Raw genomic sequence first — 24,442 nt, forward strand, 5'->3', positions numbered from 1 at the left:
TTTTTAAGGACTGTACAGTATATAGTGACGTGCTAGAACTTTTTAGACTGATTTTAGTGTCCCTATTATTAACAAGTCCCCAGAACATGGAAATAACCATTGTTTACAGAGCTGAGCATTGGTGACAGGGTCTGACAGGGTCAGTCTATTAGAAAATACAGTGGCGATATTAGGTAACTTTTTTTCCTATGAAGTTTTTTGTAGGTCCTTGTTGTAACTAACTTAGGGTGAGTTTCTATGTTGTATATTAAAGTTACATTATGTGTAACAGATTGTTTTTCTCAGCACAAAGTAAAAAGCATCTGTATTAATGCAAAGATATTGAGAATAAAACCTTCAAGGTTTTCCAGCATGGTGGATAATGGCTTGTACTTTTTTTAATCATTCCAGGTAATTTGAGTATGTTGACTTTAGACCATTTCTACTTTTTAATGTTGGAAGAAATGATCTAACTGTGCTTCTCTTCGTATCTAGATACACTGAACACAAGTTGTTACCCTACGAGGGAGCTGTGAGCAGATGTAGCCTTCTTTGCAGATCGCATGATCAGAATTTGACTGATGACAGCATAAATATCAGGGGATTACAGTGGCCAGATGATAATACCCTTGTTGGTTTCTTTAAGCCACATCTGTACGGCAGCCCAGATTTTGCCCAAATATGGCTCTGAGGCAAAGAGAAGGTTTCTCCATCCCTGCATTCGTCTGATTGCAGAGGCTGACCTGCCAGGGGAGGTTTGATGGCTCTCATTTCCCAAAACAACCTTAATTACTAGCAAGGAGCCTGGGAAAGCATCTTGTTATTCCATTGGAAAATCACTCTCATGGTTCAGAGCTGAACGTAGCAACAAAAATGTAGTACATCTTCTTTTCCAATGCTTTTCCAAAGTCCCAAGAACAATGCTCAGGTGTACAGATTCGTCTCTAAACCTGAATATTTTACTAACCTAAATAAAGGAGCAAACAGGGAAAGCACGGATAAGCTAAAACTGGCTCATTCTTACCAGCACTGTCCTATTTCCCCTGGTAAACCCTTGAGTCACAAACGATTGATTAATGTAGAAAAATTCGCTGAGTACCTATCTGCTAGGTCCTGCACCAGATACCATGGACAGAGAACGTATTCGTTTCCTGTAACTCATCTGACAACTTAACACGAACTGGGAGGCTTAGAACAACAGAAACTGACTCTCAGTGTCTTCAGGGCTGCACCATCTTAGCTGCAGGGGAGAATCCATTCCAGCCCTCTTCTAGTTTCTGGTGGCTGGCAGCTTCCTGACATCAAATCACTCGAATCTCTGCGTCCGCCTTCATGTCACCTTCTCCTCTGTGTGTCTCTTATGAGGACACTTGTCATTGGACTTAGGGCGCACCGGGATAATGCAGGGTGGTCTCATTTCAAGATCCTTAATGACATCTACAAAGGCCCTTTTTTGAAATGAAGTACCATTAGGATGTGTACCTATCTTTTAAGGGGCCACTCTTCAACCCACGACAGAGAAAAAGATGATTAACACATAGTTCTTGCCTTTAAGAAGCAACAAGACTGGAAAATATGCTAATGAGGGAACTGCAACTGAGGCAGACAGTGAGAGGAAGGAAGAGGAGGCAATGAGGGACCCCCAGGCTAAATAACCAGGGCCTGGTTAATCAAGACTCGTACGACTTTTAAAATATTCAGAGGGACTTCCTTGGTGGCGCAGTGGTTGAGAATCTGCCTGCCAATGCAGGGGAGACGGGTTCGAGCCCTGGTCTGGGAAGATCCCACATGCCGCGGAGCAACTAGGCCCGTGAGCCACAATTACTGAGCCTGCGCGTCTGCAGCCTGTGCTCCGCAACAAGAGAGGCCGCGATAGTGAGAGGGCCGCGCACCGCGATGAAGAGTGGCCCCCGCTCGCCGCAACTAGAGAAAGCCCTAGCACAGAAATGAAGACCCAACATAGCAATCAATGAATCAATAAATCTTAAAAAAAAAAAAATTCAGAAATAATGAGCAGGTGCATAAAAGCCAACAGGACTGGCCTTGAAGGAAATAAAGTGAGGAGTCCTATGTTAGAAATTCTCTTCTTCCTTCTGGATGCATTTGAATCAGCATCCTTATCCATGTGTCCAAAACTCACCAGACGCTCAAAGACAACAGTGCAAACAGTCTCTAAACTCTCACATTCAAAGAAGAACCTGGACTCGGGGGCGGGGGGGGGGGGGGGGAGTGGGTGGGGCGGACTGAGTAACAGATTCAACAGCACTAGATGGCAAAAAAGAAGTCTGTTGCGACGGAAACTGGCAGGAGTGCTGGATAAGTGTACTCAGAACGAGCATCTGCTCAGTATCAAGGCAAAGGCAAGGCTGATGGGAGAGAAAATAAACTCAAACCACTGATGAGATGTGACAGGCTAAGGGAGGCAATATCAGTTGGGTTGTTCAGAGACACAGCTAATGCCTAAAGTAATCAAATGGATCATGGATCTTTGTAAACAAGACAATTGGGCTGTGGGTGAATCCTGAGTGCGTGTTTCTGAGAGCTGGGTTTCGATCTATGGCCGCTCTATCTCACTCGCTGCCTTTGCACTGAAAGTGCGTTGACCGACAGCTCTCGTCACCTTTTTCTTCCCTGCCTCGTACCGTGTTTCCTATTCAAAAGTGCATCCCCTAACGTGTGATCCCTAGAAGTAATTTTTTCAAGAACTTTCAGCATCTGTATGGAAAATAGCAGCTATAAAATCTTTTTTACATGAGGCATTTCAAACAAATAGGTTTTGGATTGATTTTTTTTTTAACTCCAGTAATGACATTTCATTCCCTCAGAATATAAAACTCACTGAGCCGATCCATCTTTTCAAAAACATCCTGAATTTAAGGAACTCAAGCAGAATGGTCTATCCCTCTCATAAGAAACATAGCAGAACCTAATGATATGGTTGATTATTGTTGGATTCCTGAGAGTTTACCGTTTCTGGAATGCTCCGTGTCCTCTCTAGTTCAAGTATTAATAGATTCTCTTGCGCACTCAGGCTTCTCATGGTAAAATAAAAAGGTCCCATTTTCAAAGTGTGAGGCAAGCTGGTTGGCAGACCACACAGAGGACAGATTAGGAGAGTGCCTGGAAGGAGTTAATTCAGCCAGTGTACCCTTACAGTATGCACCCCACACTGCCCCCTCAGCTCGCCCCCTCTTTATCCATGCACCCACCATGAGGGTTCTGGGTGCCAGAGCTCTTTAGCAAAGGGCTAGAAACACGGAGAAGCCAAGAAAAGTGAGGTGCCAGGAAGATGGAACATCAGTATGAATTCTAACCTTCACAGCCCTAATAAGGCCCAAACCCATGAATAAGGCAGTTATCACTCCTGTTCTGTGACAGAAAGCTTAGATTTGCACAGTTCTCACTGGTTGGACTCATTCATTTAAGCCAAGCAACGGTAATCTGAAATCAGCCATCTGAGATAAAGGAAATATTACTCCCCTCCAAACCAAATTTACCAATATCCACAAGCTATTTTAGACAGGGCGCTTCATCCAAGAGTCACCGTTAATAAGATGAGGAAAATTCCAGCAAATGAAAAGCCAAACTGGGACATTTCGTTCAAGGCGACTGGAGGTCTGTTTCTTGAACCATCAATCACTGAAGGGATCCTACGTGTCTTTTGCAGCTCAGTCAGTCTTAAAATAGGATTTGGTAAATGTGTGTGGACTGAGGGGTGCGCAGCCTGAACACATGCAATGGACCCTCCAGGGCTGGCAGGGGACCCTCTCCAGCGCCAGAGCTCAGGAATCTAGGCTGACACTATATGCATCCATATACACTACTTCCATATAGTTACTTGAAATAAATCTGTACGTAAGATTGAATATTATCTCCAAATCCAGTTACCTTGGCAACAAATGTTACAGAAACCACAATGAGAAAAGGCTTTTAAATCAATCGTGCTGGTTGACTTTGAACAAACTCACTTGTTTTAGTTTTATCATTTCCTAATCAATATCCACAATCAAGTCCCAGAACTATAAAAGGAACTCAGAAGAGTACCTAGCTTTGTCACCTGGTGGGTGATTAAATCATCAAGGGAGGGTGATGGGTTATTTTTTTCTTGATCCTCTCTAGAGACTTGAGAAACTTTGAAGGTGTAAACTCCTAAAGGGCAAAAAATCTGTGCAGATTCTTCCAAATAGTTTTGTTTGTGGGGTGTAGTGACTAAAACCAGTGGTCAACAAACCACGGCTCACAGGTCAAATCCTAGCCTAGCATCTGTTTCTATAAAACCTGTGAGCTAAGAATGCTTCTACATTTTTAAATAGTTGGGGGAAAAAATCAAAAGAAATGTAACATTTCATGACAAGTGAAATATAAATGAAACTCAAATTTCCATGTACATAAAGTACATTTCTTTGAATGCAGCCACACCCATTTGTTTGTATAATGTCTGTGGCTGCTTTCATGCTACAATGGCAGAGTTGAAGAGCTGCAACAGAGACCACATGACCTGCAAAGCTGAAAATATTTACTATCTGACCCTTTCCAGAAAAAGTTTGCTGGCCTCTGATCTAGACAATTGCAATAGTAACATCAATTAATATCAATTGCAATAGTAGTATCAATTAATTTTCAATTATTCGCCCCTATCTTTTACTTCCTTCATTTATGATCCTAAAATGAACTCATCTGAAAATGTTAAACCAAAATTAAATCCAGCAAGAGTGTAATCTCTGGCCAGTTACTGTGAAGGTGAACTCCATTTTAGCATCCAAGGAATAAGTCAGGTGTTAGGATTTTTTTCAGTTTACTCCCCTTGAGTCCTTTTCTTTAGGGTGACCTTAATTTAGGACTTGGGCATGTAAACCTGAGATAATGTTCATGGTCAGTAGAAAATAGATGTGAGGATATGTAAGTCCTCGGAAGAAGTTCTACTCTATACATCTTTACTGTCAAAAGGTAAATGTGAGCAATACACTGACAAAAGGTAAACATGCCAATACAATGAAAAAAAAGTAATGGAAAGTGTCTTGACTGTGTTGAGACCTGAGTTCAAGGATGAGGACCTTTGAGACAGAATCAGATCAAGGAATAGGCCAGATGAGGCAATTTATACTTTTCACCTACTAAAACATCTTGATTCTTCTGTACTGAAGAAATGTAAACTGGTCCTGTCTGCACTGAAGTAGACAGCACTCTTAAGTGATAATAAAAACTCTAATGCAACTGGAAACATCCATGAATAGATAAACAAAGTGTAATTCCACCATTCAATGGACTATTACTCAGCAATAAAAAATAACTACTGCTACCCACACCAACATGGATGAAACTCAGAATCATTATGCTGAAGAAGCCAGACATAAAAGACTACATTCCTGCCTGATTTCATTTATAAAAAATCCAAACTAAGCTGTAATGGTTAAAAATCAAATCAGGGGCTGCCTGGAGGCTGGAGGTGAAAGGAGAAATGAAGGCTATAAGAAATCTTTCGGTGTGGTGAAAATGTTCTGTATGTTGATTATGTTAGTGATGTAACAGGTATATAAAACTTTCAAAACTCGTATTGCACATGTTTAATGGATGGAGTTTATTGTTTGTATATCATTCCTCAGTAAAGCTGATTAAATACCACTCATGCAGACCTAAAAATAAATAAATAAATAAAATAAACTTGCCAATAAAATCAATTTCCCACCCCGACTCGCAGGAAATTTACTTTCGTTAGGAAGAGAGAAATGATCTGCATATTAGCCTCCCATTAGGAATGACCACGAGTCACAGGAAGTAGCTCTACTGACACATGTCAGATGACAGTTGACCAGATCTGTCTTGAAGAACTAGAGTCAATCGATGACCCACCACCATGGAACCTGGAGACCCCAAATGGTAAATAACTAGACCCAAGCAATTGTTCAACATAACCATTTAAACCACCTTTTCTCTCCTGGGGAAGAAAATAATGACAAAAATCTACACAAAAATACTATGAAACATTTTTAATCCCGGAAAGGACTTGATTACTGGTAACCAAAGAGGGGAAAAGTCAACAAGAATAGAATCCAATGTTTTAAATCAAGTGAACACATATCAAACTGCTCAACATTGTTAAATGGCATGATATAATTTATCCGTAGAAGACATAGTCTCATTCAGTGGAAAGCTGATTTAAATGTTTTGACAGAGCACTGAGAGATATTACAGGTAACAGCTGACTTAATGGAGTATTTAAGCCTTCAAAACTGCCTTTTAGAAAAATAACAAATAACTTCTTCTACCACTTAGAGGGGAAAGGAAATAACAACTGTCAGTTAAAAATCATAGAAACGTGATTAATTTGTTTATGCCTTTCAACATTCCACTGAGCTTTGCAAAGGCAAGACATAAAATTAAAGTGAGTTTTATAGCCAGGATTGATCTGAATATTTTCCTCACAATATTCCTTCTGTCATACTTCTTCAGGGCTTGGAATAAAATGACAACCCACCGGGATCCAAAGGAAAAAGTCAGCTCTTTCCAAAGATGGGACTGAGCTGCCAAAATCTATTTTATATCTAAAATTAGAAATAAAATAAATATATCCTTGAATACCAACTATATTTTCAGAGAGTTCATTAAAATTTAAGGCATTTTTGACACGTCAGAGATTTTAGTCCTGTGACAGGAGAAGAAAGAAGCTACCTGGGAGCAAATCCCAATTATCTCTATGGCTTGGAACATACATGTTGAGCACAGCAAAGATGAAGAGAGAGGTGACAGGTGACTATGCGGAAACTTCCTGACTCTGTCCAGTCTGTATGACTTTGCCAGGGTTCCTCTAAAAGGGTGCGCTTCAAGTGTATTTTCATTCTTCTGTTTAAATTTTGATCAAGATCGGGAAAGGCTCATCAGCACTGTTGGCAGGACAAAAATGAGCAATGCCAAAATAATTTCTTCGTCATAATAAAATTTAAGAAATTAAACGTGGAAGACGTTTACGTAAAGCAATGCCCTCCGTGAATTTCACAACAAACAATAAAACAATGGCAACCTCACCTATACTCACGAATCCAACAGTAGTGATGTACACAAAACAAACATTCATTCAACAATAACAGAATGGTCCAGTGTTTTACCCACCAGTCAAATAAATTCAATTATTTATTTTTATCTCATTTGCCACAAAACTAAGGACGACCTGCTGAATCAAAAGTTACAAGTCATATCTCATTGACAGACTTGGGGCAAAACATTCAACAAACCCTGCCCCTATGCCCTGCCTCTCTCGGCCAATCACCAGGCTTTTAAAAATCTGGATTAAAACCTATAAAGATCACTGTTTATTGGAAACAAACCAGAGCACCTTAGATTATAAATGGTCAGGAAACTCCCCTCTTTCCCACTTCTAAAACAATTAAGTTTTACACAAAATTGGTCAAATCCAGCTTCATTCAAACTTCTTTCAACCAACAATATTTAAGTCGCACTAATACCAATATAACCTGTCCATCACAGGAAATATCACAATTACCTGGATCATTTTTGAATAAGAGCAACAACACTTATTTCATAACTGCTTATGGGACAACCACATTCTTATTCTGAATACAGTTATATGCAATTTTCTAAAATTTAATCCCTGCCTTGCTAACTTAAAAAGGAAACTTCCATGGAAGTCATAATCCTTAAAGTCTTTAGCAGGAAAATAAGCATATAACCTTTGATGCTTGACATAGGGTAAATGTCCCACTGTTATTTTCTGGAGACCATGAAATTATCCCAATACCTTTGTACAGTTGTCTGTACTTATAGACAAGCCAGCCCACTTCCTTCTCATGATTTTGCAAGTGATTTGATAAACAAGCTTTCCTACTCATTCCAAATTATACTTCAAGTATTACATAAATTGTTTCAAGCCATTTGACTTTTATAATAGTGTCAGCTTGTTTGTATCAGTGGAAAGGCAAGGCTTCTCCTTGTCCTTTATTTATTTATTTATTTATTTATTTATTTATTTATTTATTTATTTATTTATTTTTAAGAATCCCACTTTCAGTCAAGCCCTTCTTACCAGTTCCAACAAGGATGGAATTTCAAAGGCGATTATAAGTTAGATAACCCAAGCACATGCTGACTCTTCATTAAGAATTACTGCTTACTTAGGCTTCTGAAATCAACAAGGATACCCTATGGAAAAATGAAAAATCTATTGTCTTTCTTTGTTCACCATTTTTAATAGAAAACATGTTTTAAGGTCTGTCAGGAAAATAAATAATGGGAAAAAATAACTGTACCTTAAAAATTTTTTCAAATCTTCCCCAAAATATAAACAAAGACAAGACATAAATGGGATCACAATGCATATGCTCACATCAGCCCTCCAAACACACTTTTTATATAGAATTCATAAAGAAGAAAAGTTACCCATTAATTATATGGCATGCATCAGCAGTGCACCGGTGGGCTTAACCTTGGTTCTGAGTTATTTGTATATACAGATACATCTCTTCCTGAGTTGAGCTTCATCTTCAGTTGAGACTCAAAACATTTGCTTTCTTATTTTTGGCAAGACACTTGACCATGTTATAAGGCAATCTAACATTTCAACCTCCTTCCCTTTTCAGCGGCATGGCCCTCCTCTGTGACATCACCAATGTGCCGGATACGAGGACAGGCTCTAAACTATGGTCCTGTAAAACTAGAGAGCAGGTTTCTTTGTTCATTAGTCTGAAGGCTACAGCACTGTCTTTCATATATTTGGAGATCTTGAGGATTTCAGTTGAACAGATTCAAAATGGTCTTCTTTGTCCTATGGGGGAAAAAATATTAAGACAAAATCAACTCACTAAAATTCCAATAAGATTTTAGGATCTTACATATCCAGAAAGTAAGTTCTGAAATCATTTTAATCTATGTACCTGCCACTTGTAATTAGGATTTTACATTTAAAGGAGGGTGGCAGATATAAAACAGATAGCATGCCTACCCTGAAGGATGCCTTTTCTTTTAACTTTTTATTTTATATTGGAGTATAGTTGATTAACAATGTTGTGTTAGTTTCAGGTGTACAGCAAAGTGATTCATTTACACATACACATGTATCTATTCTTTTTCAGATTCTTTTCTCATTGAGGTTGCTACATAATATTGAGCAGAGTTCCCCGTGCTATACAGTAGGTCCTTGTTGGTTATCCATTTTAAATATAGCAGTGTGTACATGTCAATCCCAAACAGATGTCCAGGGGATAAGACACACAATCCAAAACAGAAGCAAACACATGACTGCAACAGACACCAAAAGATGAAGCTGTGATTCTTGTGAAGAAATCACTGAGACCCATGCAAGGGGGATATTTGATCCGGGTGCTGAAATAGATGACCTATCCATGCAAACTGTAGATAGTAAACTAAATATTCTCAAGATAACACAGGGTAAATAATAAGAAAAAAGGAGAGCAGAAATAAAGATAACACCAATAAGACACAAGATCATTTGGGTTCACTGATATGTTTTAGGAAAATCTTTGGGAAGCACGCCTACTAAAGATATTAAAGAGACTGAGCGAGGAGGCTGGAGGTGCCGCTGGACCGCGCGAGAATACGATGTTCAGGAGGGTTTGGACATCCACCCAAGTGGGGAAAGGAGTGTGGAATATTCCCCAGACTAAATTAAGGACCCCCTTGGTATCTTCCTTCAAGCCCTTGGATCGATCCTTCCAGTTACACAGATCTGAGGAAGATAAGGCCGTGTGGACGAAAGGCTCTTGGTGCTCCAGCCAGGCATCAGGGCCGTACCTCTGAGGTGGGAGAGCCAACTTCAGGACACTGGCCCACAAGAGACCTCCCAGCTCCACGTAATACCAAACGGCAAAAATCTCTCAGAGATCTCCATCTCAACATCAAGACCCAGAATCACTCAATGACCAGCAAGCTACAGTGCTGAACACCCTATGCCAAACAACTAGCAAGACAGGAACACAGCCCCATCCATTAGCAGAGAGGCTGCCTAAAATCATAATAAGGCCACAGACACCCCAAAATACACCACCAGACGTGGACGTGCCCACCAGAAAGACAAGATCCAGCCTCATCCACCAGAACTCAGGCACTAGTTCCCTCCACCAGGAAGCCTACACAACCCACTGAACCAACCTTAGCCACTGGGGACAGATACCAAAAACAACGGGAACTACGAACCTGCAGTCTGGGAAAAGGAGACCCCAAACACAGTAAGATAAGCAAAATGAGACGACAGAAAAACACACAGCAGATGAAGGAGCAGGGTCAAAACACACCAGACTTAACAAATGAAGAGGAAATAGGTAGTCTACCTGAAAAAGAATTCAGAATAATGATAGTAAGGATGATCCAAAATCTTGGAAATAGAATAGACAAAATGCAAGAAACATTTAACAAGGACGTAGAAGAACTAAAGAGGAACCAAGCAATGATGAAAAACACAATAAATGAAATTAAAAATACTCTAGATGGGATCAATAGCAGAATAACTGAGGCAGAAGAAAGGATAAGTGACCTGGAAGATAAAATGGTGGAAATAACTACTGCAGAGCAGGACAAAGAAAAAAGAATGAAAAGAACTGAGGACAGTCTCAGAGACCTCTGGGACAACATTAAACACACCAACATTCGAATTATAGGGGTCCCAGAAGAAGAAGAGAAAAAGAAAGGGACTGAGAAAATATTTGAAGAGATTATAGTTGAAAACTTCCCTAATATGGGAAAGGAAATAGTTAATCAACTCCTGGAAGCACAGAGAGTCCCATACAGGATAAACCCAAGGAGAAACACGCCAAGACACATACTAATCAAACTGTCAAAAATTAAATATAAGGAAAACATATTAAAGGCAGCAAGGGAAAAACAACAAATAACACACAAGGGAATCCCCATAAGGTTAACATCTGATCTTTCAGCAGAAACTCTGCAAGCCAGAAGGGAGTGGCAGGATATACTTAAAGTGATGAAGGAGAAAAACCTACAACCAAGATTACTCTACCCAGCAAGGATCTCATTCAGATTCGATGGAGAAATTAAAACCTTTACAGACAAGCAAAAGCTGAGAGAGTTCAGCACCACCAAACCAGCTTTACAACAAATGCTAAAGGAACTTCTCTAGGCAAGAAACACAAGAGAAGGAAAACCCCTACAATAACAAACCCAAAACATTTAAGAAAATGGGAATAGGAACATACATATCGATAATTACCTTGAATGTAAATGGATTAAATGCTCCCACCAAAAGACACAGGCTGGCTGAATGGATACAAAAACAAGACCCATATATATGCTGTCTACAAGAGACCCACTTCAGACCTAGAGACACATACAGACTGAAAGTGAGGGGATGGAAAAAGATATTCCATGCAAATGGAAATCAAAAGAAAGCTGGAGTAGCAATTCTCATATCAGACAAAATAGACTTTAAAATAAAGACTATTACAAGAGACAAAGAAGGACACTATATAATGATCAAGGGATCGATCCAAGAGGAAGGTATAACAATTGTAAATATTTATGCACCCAACATAGGAGCACCTCAATACATAAGGCAAATACTAACAGCCATAAAAGGGGAAATCGACAGCAACACAATCATAGTAGGGGACTTTAACACCCCACTTTCACCAATGGACAGATCATCCAAAATGAAAATAAATAAGGAAACACAAGCTTTAAATGATACATTAAACAAGATGGACTTAATGGATATTTATAGGACATTCCACCCAAAAACAACAGAATACACATTTTTCTCAAGTGCTCATGGAACATTCTCCAGGATAGATCATATCTTGGGTCACAAATCAAGCCTTGGTAAATTTAAGAAAATTGAAATCGTATCAAGTATCTTTTCCGACCACAACGCTATGAGACTAGATATCAATTACAGGAAAAGATCTGTAAAAAATACAAACACATGGAGGCTACACAATACACTACTTAATAACGAAGTGATCACTGAAGAAATCAAAGGGGAAATCAAAAAATACCTAGAAACAAATGACAATGGAGATACGACGACCCAAAACCTATGGGACACAGCAAAAGCAGTGCTAAGAGGGAAGTTTATAGCAATACAAGCCTACCTCAAGAAACAGGAAACATCTCGAATAAACAACCTAACCTTGCACCTAAAGCAATTAGAGAAAAAAGAACAAAAAAACCCCAAAGCTAGCAGAAGGAAAGAAATTATAAAGATCAGGTCAGAAATAAATGAAAAAGAAATGAAGGAAACAATAGCAAAAATCAATGAAACTAAAAGCTGGTTCTTCAAGAAGATAAACAAAATTGATAAACCATTAGCCAGACTCATCAAGAGAAAAAGGGAGAAGACTCAAATCAATAGAATTAGAAATGAAAAAGGAGAAGTAACCACTGACACTGCAGAAATACAAAAGATCATGAGAGATTACTACAAGCAACTCTATGCCAATAAAATGGACAACCTGGAAGAAATGGACAGATTCTTAGAAATGCACAAACTGCCGAGACTGAACCAGGAAGAAATAGAAAATATGAACAGACCAATCACAAGCACTGAAATTGAAACTGTGATTAAAAACCTTCCAACAAACAAAAGCCCAGGACCAGATGGCTTCACAGGTGAATTCTATCAAACATTTAGAGAAGAGCTAACACCTATCCTTCTCAAACTCTTCCAAAATACTGCAGAGGGAGGAACATTCCCAAACTCATTCTACGAGGCCACCATCACCCTGATACCAAAACCAGACAAAGATGTCACAAAGAAAGAAAACTACAGGCCAATATCACTGATGAACATAGATGCAAAAATCCTCAACAAAATACTAGCAAACAGAATCCAACAGCACATTAAAAGGATTATATACCATGATCAAGTGGGGTTTATCCCAGGAATGCAAGGATTCTTCAATATACGCAAATCAATCAATGTGATACACCATACTAACAAATTGAAGGAGAAAAAGCATATGATCATCTCAATAGATGCAGAGAAAGCTTTCGACAAAATTCAACACCCATTTATGATAAAAGCCCTGCAGAAAGTAGGCAGAGAGGGAACTTTCCTCAACATAATAAAGGCCATATATGACAAACCCACAGCCAACATTGTCCTCAATGGTGAAAAACTGAAACCATTTCCACTAAGATCAGGAACAAGACAAGGTTGCCCACTCTCACCACTATTATTCAACATAGTTTTGGAAGTGTTAGCCACAGCAATCAGAGAAGACAAAGAAATAAAAGGAATCCAAATCGGAAAAGAAGAAGTAAAGCTGTCACTATTTGCAGATGACATGATACTATACATAGAGAATCCTAAAGATGCTACCAGAAAACTCCTAGAGCTAATCAATGAATTTGGTAAAGTAGCAGGATACAAAATTAATGCACAGAAATCTCTTGCATTTCTATACACTAATGACGAAAAATCTGAACGTGAAATTAAGAAAACACTCCCATTTACCATTGCAACAAAAAGAATAAAATATCTAGGAATAAACCTACCTAAGGAGACAAAAGACCTGTATGCAGAAAATTATAAGACACTGATGAAAGAAATTAAAGATGATACAAATAGATGGAGAGATATACCATGTTCCTGGATTGGAAGAATCAACATTGTGAAAATGACTCTACTACCCAAAGCAATCTACAGATTCAATGCAATCCCTATCAAACTACCACTGGCATTTTTCACAGAACTAGAACAAAAAATTTCACAATTTGTATGGAAACACAAAAGACCCCGAATAGCCAAAGCAATCTTGAGAACGAAAAATGGAGCTGGGGGAATCAGGCTCCCTGACTTCAGACTATATTACAAAGCTTCAGTAATCAAGACAGTTTGGTACTGGCACAAAAACAGAAATATAGATCAATGGAACAGGATAGAAAGCCCAGAGATAAACCCACACACATATGGTCACCTTATCTTTGATAAAGGAGGCAAGCATATACAGTGGAGAAAAGACAGCCTCTTCAATAAGTGGTGCTGGGAAAATTGGACAGGTACATGTAAAAGTATGAAATTAGAACACTCCCTGACACCATGCACAAAAATAAACTCAAAATCGATTAAAGACCTAAGTGTAAGGGCAGACACTATCAAACTCTTAGAGGAAAACATAGGCAGAACACTCTATGACATACATCACAGCAAGATTCTTTTTGACCCAGCTCCCAGAGAAATGGAAATAAGAACACAAATAAACAAATGGGACCTAATGAAACTTAAAAGCTTTTGCACAGCAAAGGAAACCATAAACAAGACCAAAAGACAACCATCAGAATGGGAGAAAATATTTGCAAATGAAGCAACTGACAAAGGATTAATCTCCAAGATTTACAAGCAGCTCATGCAGCTCAATAACAAAAAAACCAACAACCCAATCCAAAAATGGGCAGAAGACCTAAATAGACATTTCTCCAAAGAAGATATACAGATGGCCTACAGACACATGAAAGAATGCTCAACATCATTAATCATTAGAGAAATGCAAATCAAAACTACAATGAGATATCATCTCACACCGGTCAGAATGGCCATCATCAAAAAATCTAGAAACAATAAATGCTGGAGAGGGTGTGGAGGAAAGGGAACACTCTTGCACTGTTGGTGGGAATGAAAATTGATACAGCCACTATGGAGAACAGTATGGAGGTTCCTTAAAAAACTACAAATAGAACTACCATACAACCCAGCAATCCCACTACTGGGCATATACCCTGAGAAAACCATAGGTCAAAAAGAGTCATGTACCAAAATGTTCATTGCAGCTCTACTTACAATAGCCAGGACATGGAAGCAACCTAAATGTCCATCGACAGATGAATGGATAAAGAAGATGTGGCACATATATACAATGGAATATTACTCAGCCATAAAAAGAAATGAAATGGAGGTATTTGTAATGAGGTGGATGGAGTTAGAGTCTGTCATACAGAGTGAAGTAAGTCAGAAAGAGAAAAACAAATACAGTATGCTAACACATATATACGGAATCTAAGGGGAAAAAAAAAGGCCATGAAGAACCTAGTGGCAAGACGGGAATAAAGACACAGACCTACTAGAGAATGGACTTGAGGATATGGGGAGGGGGTGGGGTGAGATGTGACAGGGTAAGAGAGTGTCATGGACATATATACACTACCAAATGTAAAATAGATAACTAGTGGGAAGCAGCCGCATAGCACAGGGAGATCAGCTCTGTGCTTTGTGACCACCTAGAGGGGTGGGATGGGGAGGGTGGGAGGGAGGGAGATGCAAGAGGGAAGAGAAATGGGAACATATTGTATATGTATAACTGATTCACTTTGTTATAAAGCAGAAGCTAACACACCATTGTAAGGCAATTATACTTCAATAAAGATGTTTAAAAAAAAAAAAAAAAAAAAGAACTATGTCCAAACGCAAACAAGGATGTAATTAAGCACAGCAACTCTATTCATAATGGCTATAAGCTTAAAGAAACCAGGATGTCCTCCAGTAGAAGAATGCATAAGCAAATTGGGGTACATTCATTTCAAGGGGAGCAGAATATGCCACCCCATAATATGCCTGTTGGCATAAGGATTACTTTGAGCTGATTTCTTTTTTTTTTTTTAAAAAAAAAAAAGATATTAAAAACAAGTCATCTCGGATAATAAATCAAAATTTTAATGCAAATATATCATTGCTGGCATTTGTTTTATAATACATTCAAGATGTAGCCTGTTAAGAGAAATTATTCTTCTTTAATGGGGAAAAAGAGAAATAAGAGGTGAGGTTTCTCCCAATGTTTTCACTGTTAGACAAAGCTCTCCGAAGGCTGCTGGAATGGGGTGGGGGAACTATGCTGTTGAAGAGAATAAAGATGAAGAGAACTAGGATTATTTTAAAATAAAAGAAATATGAGGCAGATCAGTCCTGGGTGCACATGCATGTGTGCCTAAAGCAGAGAAGTGAAATGAGAAAACAACAGGAAATAGATATTGAGTATCTGTCAGGAAGAATGAGTTTGCTGTTGTGTCTTCTCTCATTTGAGTGGAGAAATCAGAGACTTCAGATCAATTTAAGGCCACATGGTCAGGATTACAGAAAAAAATCACAGCATGAACACCAGCATATCCCATTTCCCTGCCTCTGCAGAGATGACAAGCCCCTGGGAGAGCAGCCTGCAGATCGCAGCGCCCTAACCCACTGGCTCTGGCAGAGCCTGCCTTCAGTCTCATGTTTACCAGTCTTAATTTTCTAGGAATAACCATCGATAATTCAAGCATTTATTAAGCACCCATGTGTTACAGGAACAGGACTAGACTTTATGGGATACAAAACGTCTGCTCTCAAGGAGCTCACAGTGTATTACAGGAAAGAGTGTTAGAGTATCAGCCATGAACTGTAAGAGAAAGCTGAGCTTTTTGTGGCCCTGCCTTGAGAAGATTTGATTCAACTTGTTCTTCGGGAAGGGGAGGCAGAGACCTGTTGGTTATCCTCAAGGTAATATTTCAAGTAAAACACTGAAAACAGTCATGTTATTAGGGCTTCATAGGGCTTTCGTTACCATGTCCTCTGTCTTCTGTGTTCACATGGGATTTTGCTCCCGTGGCTGATGTGGTGGGATATATACCCCTGCACGCGTGTGCGTGTGTGTGTGTGTGTGTGTGTTTGTGTGTGTGTAGTTAACACTACTAACTGACTGGGACTTCCTAACAGCAGGAATTGTATCTTGTTCACTTTTTAATTCCCATAATATGACCCACGGCCTAGCACATGGTTGGTTGTCAATCAGTGGCTGTGAAAATGTACTGAAACACCATCATGCAGAAGGAAAAAACCTGGACTGGAACTCAGAATACATGGTTTCTAATTCCTATCTCACCCTCTCTTGGACAAATAAGTGAACCTCTCTAGGTCTCAGTTTACTCATGCATTAAATAAAGATGCCATACAAAATGATCTTTTTAAGCTCTAAATTCAAGAATCTACTCAAAATCCAACTTCTCCTAGAAGCTTCTCCTTAGCTTGTCACTAGCCACCTAACTGTACTCCGTTCTCTTCTGTACTCCAAGAGACCCTACTCAATACTCTTGTCATACCGGATGATCCTGTGTATGTGGGTTGTGTGTGTGCATGAATGCGTGTGTTTGATGTGCATGTGTCTTCCATCAATAAACTAGCCTCTGAGATTAACTGTGTCTAATATGACATGTCACCAAAACCCAGTGGAGCGTCTAACAGATAGTATCCCATAAATGACTGTGACGTGAACAAAAGAAAAAGGAAAAAAATCAACTGAAGATATTTTTTGTTAAGAAAAGTCAAGTAAAGTAAATCTATAAATGAAACCCCACAAATCCAGTGCATAAGGAAATACCAAAGAAGTATGGCCTTTAGAACATGAATAAGGATATATATAAGACAAAGTAAACCTTACTTGACACAGTAGTTAAGAAATTTATAAATTTTTTTGCTCCATGAAATCATATGTAACATTTTTAAAAGTGGGACACACATAAAAAAAATTTAAAAATAAAAAGTAAAAAAAATGTTAAAAGTGGGACACAATAAAACTTGTACAATGGCATTCATAGCAGCTTTATTCAGTCAAACACTGGAAATAGCACAAGGGTCCATCAAAAGGAGGACAGATGAACAAACGTGGCAAATCCATACAACAGAATACTCCTCCTCCACACAGAGGAATCTGCTATAGATTAACACAACAAGGTGGATGAATCTCAAAAAGATTTTTCTGAGCGGAAGAAAACTTACACAAAAACTACACACTCTGTCATTATGATTATGTGAAGTTCTGAAACAGGCAAAACTAATCTATAGTTTTAAAAGTTCATCACAATAGCTTCCCTTGGGGGATGGGGATTGAGTATACATATAAGGACATGAGTTTACTTTCAGACATCAGACTAATGTTCTATATCTTCACAGGATTTAGGGTTACACAGGTATATCCATTTCTCAAATTTCACCACATCGTGTATTTGTGAAATATACATTTCACTCTGTGTAAACATTTTGCCTTTAAAAAAAACTTAAAATATTGAATTCCCTCATCAATTATATGAAAACTGAAGTGTTTAGGCATCAAATGTATTGAAGTCTGAAACTCACTTTGAAACACATCAAAAAAAAGAAGATAGATCAATAAATGGATAGAGGGATGGAGAGATAGGTAATAAAGAGTAAGATTTAGGTGGTGGATATATGGTTGTACCACTGCACAATCCCTTCAACTTTTCTGTAATACTTCAAATTTTCATCTTAAAAAATGAAAAAAAAAATCATTACATTGACTAAAATTGCTATTCAAAATAAAATGTGGCACATTGAACCTTCTTAGGGAGAAAAGTTCTACCCTCCCTGTTTCCTGTGACTGTTTCCAAGAATCTCTTCAAGCTTTCACTTCTCTGGCTATAATATAACAACAGAAGAGGTACTGTAATAGGAGGAAACACTTAATGGTTTAGGTAGTGCTCATAATGCCCACTTATTCTTTTAGATTCAGCTCAGAGATGACTTTCCCTTAAATGCATTCCCTGGCACCTAAAGGCTCCCTTCATTGTTAGATACCACCCTTACAAATAGGGAATCAAACACATATATATGGAATCTAAGAGAAAAAAAAAAAAAGGTCATGAAGAACCTAGGGGCAAGACGGGAATAAAGACACAGACCTACTAGAGAATGGACTTGAGGATATGGGGAGGGGGAAGGGTAAGCTGTGACAAAGTGAGAGAGTGGCATGGAAATATATACACTACCAAACGTAAAATAGCTAGTGGGAAGCAGCTGCATAGCACAGAGAGATCAGCTTGGTGCTTTCTGACCACCTAGAGGGGTGGGATAGGGAGGGTGGGAGGGAGGGAGGCACAAGAGGGAAGAGATATGGGAACATATGTATATGTATAACTGATTCACTTTGTTATAAAGCAGAAACGAACACACCATTGCAAAGCAATTATACTCCAATAAAGATGTTAAAAAAAAAAACAAAAAACAAATAGGGAAACACAAGATCACACCAGGTGAAAAGTCTAAGTCAACTTGTGATGGAAGACAGTTTTTCATGGGCCTCCTGTGTTTCTGCATGTCTTATGAAAAGACACTGATAGTCCTTTATTCTAGGTGATTTTCCAAAGATGTTTCTATAACAGCCTTGGATGATACAGATAAAGCCTCCTTCTAGAATAAAGGAAACGTTTGCTTACAACCCAGAAAGCTACAGATATTGTCTTTCCCTGTGGAGCAAATGGCAGACATATGTCGGGCCCATTATAAAAGACTCATGTTCTCCAAGCCAGTTCCTCTACAATAACGTAACCCACTCTGTATACAGGCGTCATCTAGTGCACTTCATTGTGTGGGAGGTGAGGCTTGAGGAACCAATACAAATGCTGTGATTTTGGCCAATGCTAATGCTGTGAGTAATAAGCTGTGTTTTGTCTCTGACCCAGAAGACTCATTCCATCTTCCAAAGTGTCTAGGAAACTATGGCAGGCTCATTTTTTGGCCAGTAAGTAGAGTGCGATTTCATTACCTTCACAGTTCTTTGTTGTTTTGCCGATGAAAAGAGGAAGTTAATAAAGACATTTCTAGAAGAGAGCTTCACACTCTGGTTAACAAGATTTAAGGACAGTCCCTGAGAACTGGGAACAAACATGTTGACCACACTGTATGGCAAACAAGGCAATAAAACAGTCCTCCGTTTTCTTGCCTGGAAATGAAGAGGAACTGGGGAGCTGGTTGTGGGCTGAGTACTGGGAAGTGGGTTCAAAGAGTTCACAGTTCAACGACTGGAAGGTGTTAATTCTCCTCTGGCAGGAGGACAGCCTCCCAGGCAGGCTCAGGTGTGCCTCATAGGAGCAACTAGCACTAAAAATCATCCCAACAGGAGAAGAAGGTTTCACCCCCTCTCAAACAACGGTTCCAGAAACATGCACCTACGATAAGCATTAAAGAGAAAATGGAAACCACTTATGGGGAGAAACCAGGTGAAGTGCTAGAATTTTGGCTGGTTCACTTTGGAGATGATGTGGCAGGACTCAGTGATCATTAAGAATGGAAACAGGGCTTCCCTGGTGGCGCAGTGGTTAAGAATCTGCCTGCCAATGCAGGGGACACAGGTTCGCGCCCTGGTCCGGGAAGATCCCACATGCCGCGGAGCAACTAAGCCCGTGCACCACAACTGCTGAGCCTGCGCTCTAGAGCCCGAGAGCCACAACTACTAAGCCCATGTGCCGCAACTACTGAAGCCTGCGCACCTAGAGCCCGTGCTCTGCAACAAGAGAAGCCACTGCAGTGAGAAGCCCACGCATTGCAACGAAGAGAAAGCCCGCCCGCAGCAACGAAGACCCAACGCAGCCAATAAATAAATAAATAAATAAATAAATTTAAGAAAAAAAAAAAGAAGAATGGAAACAGCGGGGCCATCCTAGGGCTCAACGCTGCTGGCACTCTATCCTGCCAACTTCAGATCCACCCAAAGATGCAGTAAAAGGTCTCAGAGGTTTTGCAGCAGGTCCTCACCACAGTTACAGAGCCATGGCTTCCTCTGGGACTCTTTTGGAGATGAATTCCCACAGGAAAACTTAGTGAGGCAGTGACCACTACTGGGGCTCTTGCTGCCTCAGATTGGGTTTATAAGGTGGAAGATGGTCACTGGAGAATGAGAAACTGACCCCAAAACATCTAGATAAGTTAGTATGGTCAGGCTCACCTGGGAAATGTCCCTTATCCTTTATATTTAAACCAGGCATTCACTTAAATCTGACAATGGAGCAAGAAATGAGGTGAATTCCCTTTTAAAAAGACTCCAGTATGTGAGTCAAGCCCAAATCAACAAAAGAACGTAAGACCTGCAGCCTTCGGCACAGTCAGGCTGGCTGTGACTTCTGAGTCAAAAGGTCCCCAAAGCTGAAATAGATGATGTCAGGAATGATGACCTTGCCTTTCAACATAGAACTTTGAACAGATCAAAAACACTGGCAGTGTGGTTGGCTTGTGAGCAGCTGCTGGAAAACAACAGCAAATGCAAAGCCCTGCTGCTGTCACACAGACTCCCCTTCCCTCTTCACCTTTAACCCTTCCTTCCCCAACTACGCTGACTTTGCTGCCTTAAGGAAAAAGATGATTAGGGGAAGGACCAAATTTTCCTGTCACCAAGAGTGACTGCAGACCATAAACACCCATCTGAGACTGCAAGGGAGCCTGGGGAAGGGGAGGGACTCAAACATTTCTGACTCTGCTTGTTGCAGGCACCGAAGTCACCATCCTACCTGAACGTGTGCGAAGAAAAGGGCCTGAAAATTCAACTAATGGGGTTCAAGCTAGGTTCGCAGTGGGGGAGGGAAAATAATGTGACCTTGCGTGAAGGGTTCTGCGTGCCCATTCAAGATGCCGTTGTTGCATTACATCTGAATCTATAGTAGGAATTGCTGGTATGTGCTTGTTCTTCCTTATCTCATAGGCACCAGAGGACAATCCCCTGGTCAAGAGCAGCCACATGAAGAGAAGGGCTACTCGGATACTTACCCCAAGCGTTGCCAACTCCTCTGCCATGTACAACAAACGTGTGAGTCAGAATTGCACACATCTCTTCTACCTTCTGATGCCTAAAGTTGTCACTATATAAATGATGTCCTGTTGGTGTCAAGTCAGAGGCCTCAGTCTCAACAGCCTTGTCTGTGTTATCAGACCTGCCAGCAGAGATGACTGATAAACCCTCACAAAATTCAGGGAGCTGCCAACTAAGTAAAGATTCTTGAGACTAGGTGGGCAGATGTGCAATGCTTTATCTGTCTTCCAGTCGAGAAAGAACAGCCCAGCACCTTACTGCACTCTGCTGTTGGACACGGTATGGTATCACTTGAGTAGTCTACTTGCTGTCATATCAGCTAATCCACAAAGGAGTATCTTTTGAGTTAGGCCCAAGCCAACAGGCTATATTATCAACTGCCCAGCAAGGTGAGTAATGCTCTCTACCTTGTGGCCTCACAGCCCTAATGACCACTTTATGATACAATTCTTTGCGATTAATGATTTTGTCAATTGGAGGCTGTGGCAGTGGGAAGCAGCCTTCCCTCAGAGGCACCCTTTGGGGTTTTAGACTCATCACCTTGACGTGGCCACCATGTACATACAGCCCTTTTGAAAAAGCAGCTATTAGCTTGTTACTGAGCTCTTGTCAAAACTGAATGCCATTACCACACACACTTTGGGACTCTATAGCCTGATAGTCCCACTCTTGGTAGGTCAACAAGGTGGGAAGCGTCCAATAAGTCTCACTTGTCAACTATGAATGGTATATTCAAGAATACAACTGGTCTGACCCAGCAACATCTCAGCCTCACATGAAAATATGGCAGCAGACTCTTTGAGAGAAAGGTTATCCCCTACTCCTCTGCCCCAAATGAAGCCACGGCTCCGTGGGGTCCTTGGTTCACCGAAGTTCTACTTCATGCCTGGGCCTGGTTCACTGACATTTTGGTTGAGCTGAAACCCAATGGTGTCCACCACCCGCTGCAGCTGTCCAACTTCAGCACAAATATGCGTAACTGAAAACCAACAAGATTGCTTGGCTCAGTGGCCAGAACCCAAAGCCCTTCTCATAGCTGTGGCCAATACTTCTTCTGATAAACCTTGTTATATTTCTACTTACTCTTGAGCTATTGCCAAGATTTAATAGCCATTGTCAACAAACTATTTGGTCTGCCATTTGGAAAACCACTGACTCTTAACCTCTCTTTGGGGCAACAAATCTTAGCTGTTGATCAAATCATCTGGGTCACTTAGGTAGATGCCCATCCTCTGAAAAGGCCACACAGAGTTAAGCACCTTATAGAGACTGCACCAGACAGATTGCCACAAACCCTACACAGCATTTGAATCCTGTCCAGCATGGCAATAAATCTGCCTTCATAGACTGAGCACAAAGTGAAGGGCTCTATTTTTCTGACGCAGAGGTTACCACAGCATGCAAGACTTGGGAGTCACACCGAAAGCTGACCAATATTTCCCTGACAATTGATTAAATCAGACCTCTGATCACCTCTTGCGGCTATCGGTGGTGCCTCATCACTGTTGACACCCATTTGGGTCATGGTGTTGCTGTTCCAGAGTGACTGGCCAACTCCAGTCACACCACCATGGCCCTTGAAAAACATCTGTTTAATGTTTGTGGTTTTACGGACCATTTGCAGCCTAACAGTGGTGTCCTTTTTTTTTTTTTTTTTTTAATCACAAAAGCTACCAGAACAATGGACTGGGAGTAGAGGTATTAGTGGACCTTCCACACTTCCTACCATTGAAAGGGATCATTGATCATCGGAATAGCCTTCTCAAAAACTGACTCAAAAAGATTTCTGCCTCTATCTCCCTCACCTCCTCCTGGTCCACACATCTTAGTAAGGCAGTTCAGTTACTAAATATGGCTATTTCCAGAAAGGGATTAAGAGATTCTCTCCTCTTGTCTGCTTCATGGATAATTATTAGTAAAAATACATAATAAGTAAGAATATATCAATACAACCTACATAAGATTATATACCCATATGAAAACCCAGGACTCTGCCCCGACCACTACTGGCATGATGGGTCCTTATTTATCCCAACAGCAACCCCCAGGATGTCTGGTGGTAGCCCTGCCAGAAGGGAGCCTAGAAGATTCAAATATAATTCTGGTTTAGCCACCTGTATTGTTTCGTTGGACTGTCACGATCCTAGATCGAAAGGATAATAACTACTTAGTTGACTACACAGCTCATCAAGACCTCGTGCCATCTCACACGGATAAAGGTAGAAAACACACTAGGTCTCCACACGCATTTTTAAAAGTCCTTGACCTTCCTGAACCTGAATGTTTGGCAGCACAGAACTCCAGTAGGGGATGAGTAGAAATAAGGTGGAGCTTTAGCTACTGAAATGGGACAAACTGATTTGTACCAGTGGAAGATCAACAGTGCAGTCTGATAATAAGGCACCTAGGAAGGAGGTACCTTAGGCCCTGAGACGTGCAAAGGATGAAGGGATACTAATGATTATTTGTTTTTCAAAGCCACCCTGTCACCTTCCTATGAAGGAAAACAGCTTAGTGTTCCTCTCTCAAACTGTTGCAAGTGCCTTAAATTTAACTGACTACTGGGTCTACCAAATCCACCAGATGCTCAAACCACAATCTGGTTGCCATTCCCCTTAGACTTACTGAAAATTCTATCAGAAACAGCAGGGATGATGCCAGCTTCTGCCCCAAAATAACAACGATCAACGTGTCCATTCCCATTGCCATCACTCAATCATTCCATGGAGTGGACAAATACCACCCAGTCTGCGGCATGGACAAACAGGAAAAGTTGGACAAACTGCCCTCAAGCAGTCTCTCCAAAGACAAAGAAGAGACACAATTGTTTGACGTGAATCGGGAACGCTAAGGTTTACAAGCCAGCCAGGAGGTCGCAGGCACCATCAACCAGTGCTGCCTAACTAAATAGGTCCCAC

General features: G+C 40.3%; 1 protein-coding gene across 3 annotated transcripts in view; it reads right to left on the minus strand.

Moving 5' to 3' along the window:
* The window catches only part of ELAPOR2 (endosome-lysosome associated apoptosis and autophagy regulator family member 2), a 290,466-nt gene that overhangs the window by 94,966 nt on the left and 171,058 nt on the right, over positions 1-24,442 (minus strand). For 2 of the 3 annotated variants that reach the window (XM_068550469.1, XM_068550467.1), the window contains one exon: positions 5,952-8,755. In XM_068550469.1, the coding sequence (XP_068406570.1) occupies positions 8,696-8,755 (60 nt within the window). In that variant the 3' untranslated portion in view covers positions 5,952-8,695. Of the gene's footprint in view, positions 1-5,951; positions 8,756-24,442 lie in introns of those variants that run through there. The other variant, XR_011074820.1, reaches the window with a different exon arrangement.

This window comes from Eschrichtius robustus, chromosome 8 (genome assembly GCF_028021215.1).
Source record: "Eschrichtius robustus isolate mEscRob2 chromosome 8, mEscRob2.pri, whole genome shotgun sequence".
NCBI classification, from domain to species: Eukaryota; Metazoa; Chordata; class Mammalia; order Artiodactyla; family Eschrichtiidae; genus Eschrichtius; species Eschrichtius robustus.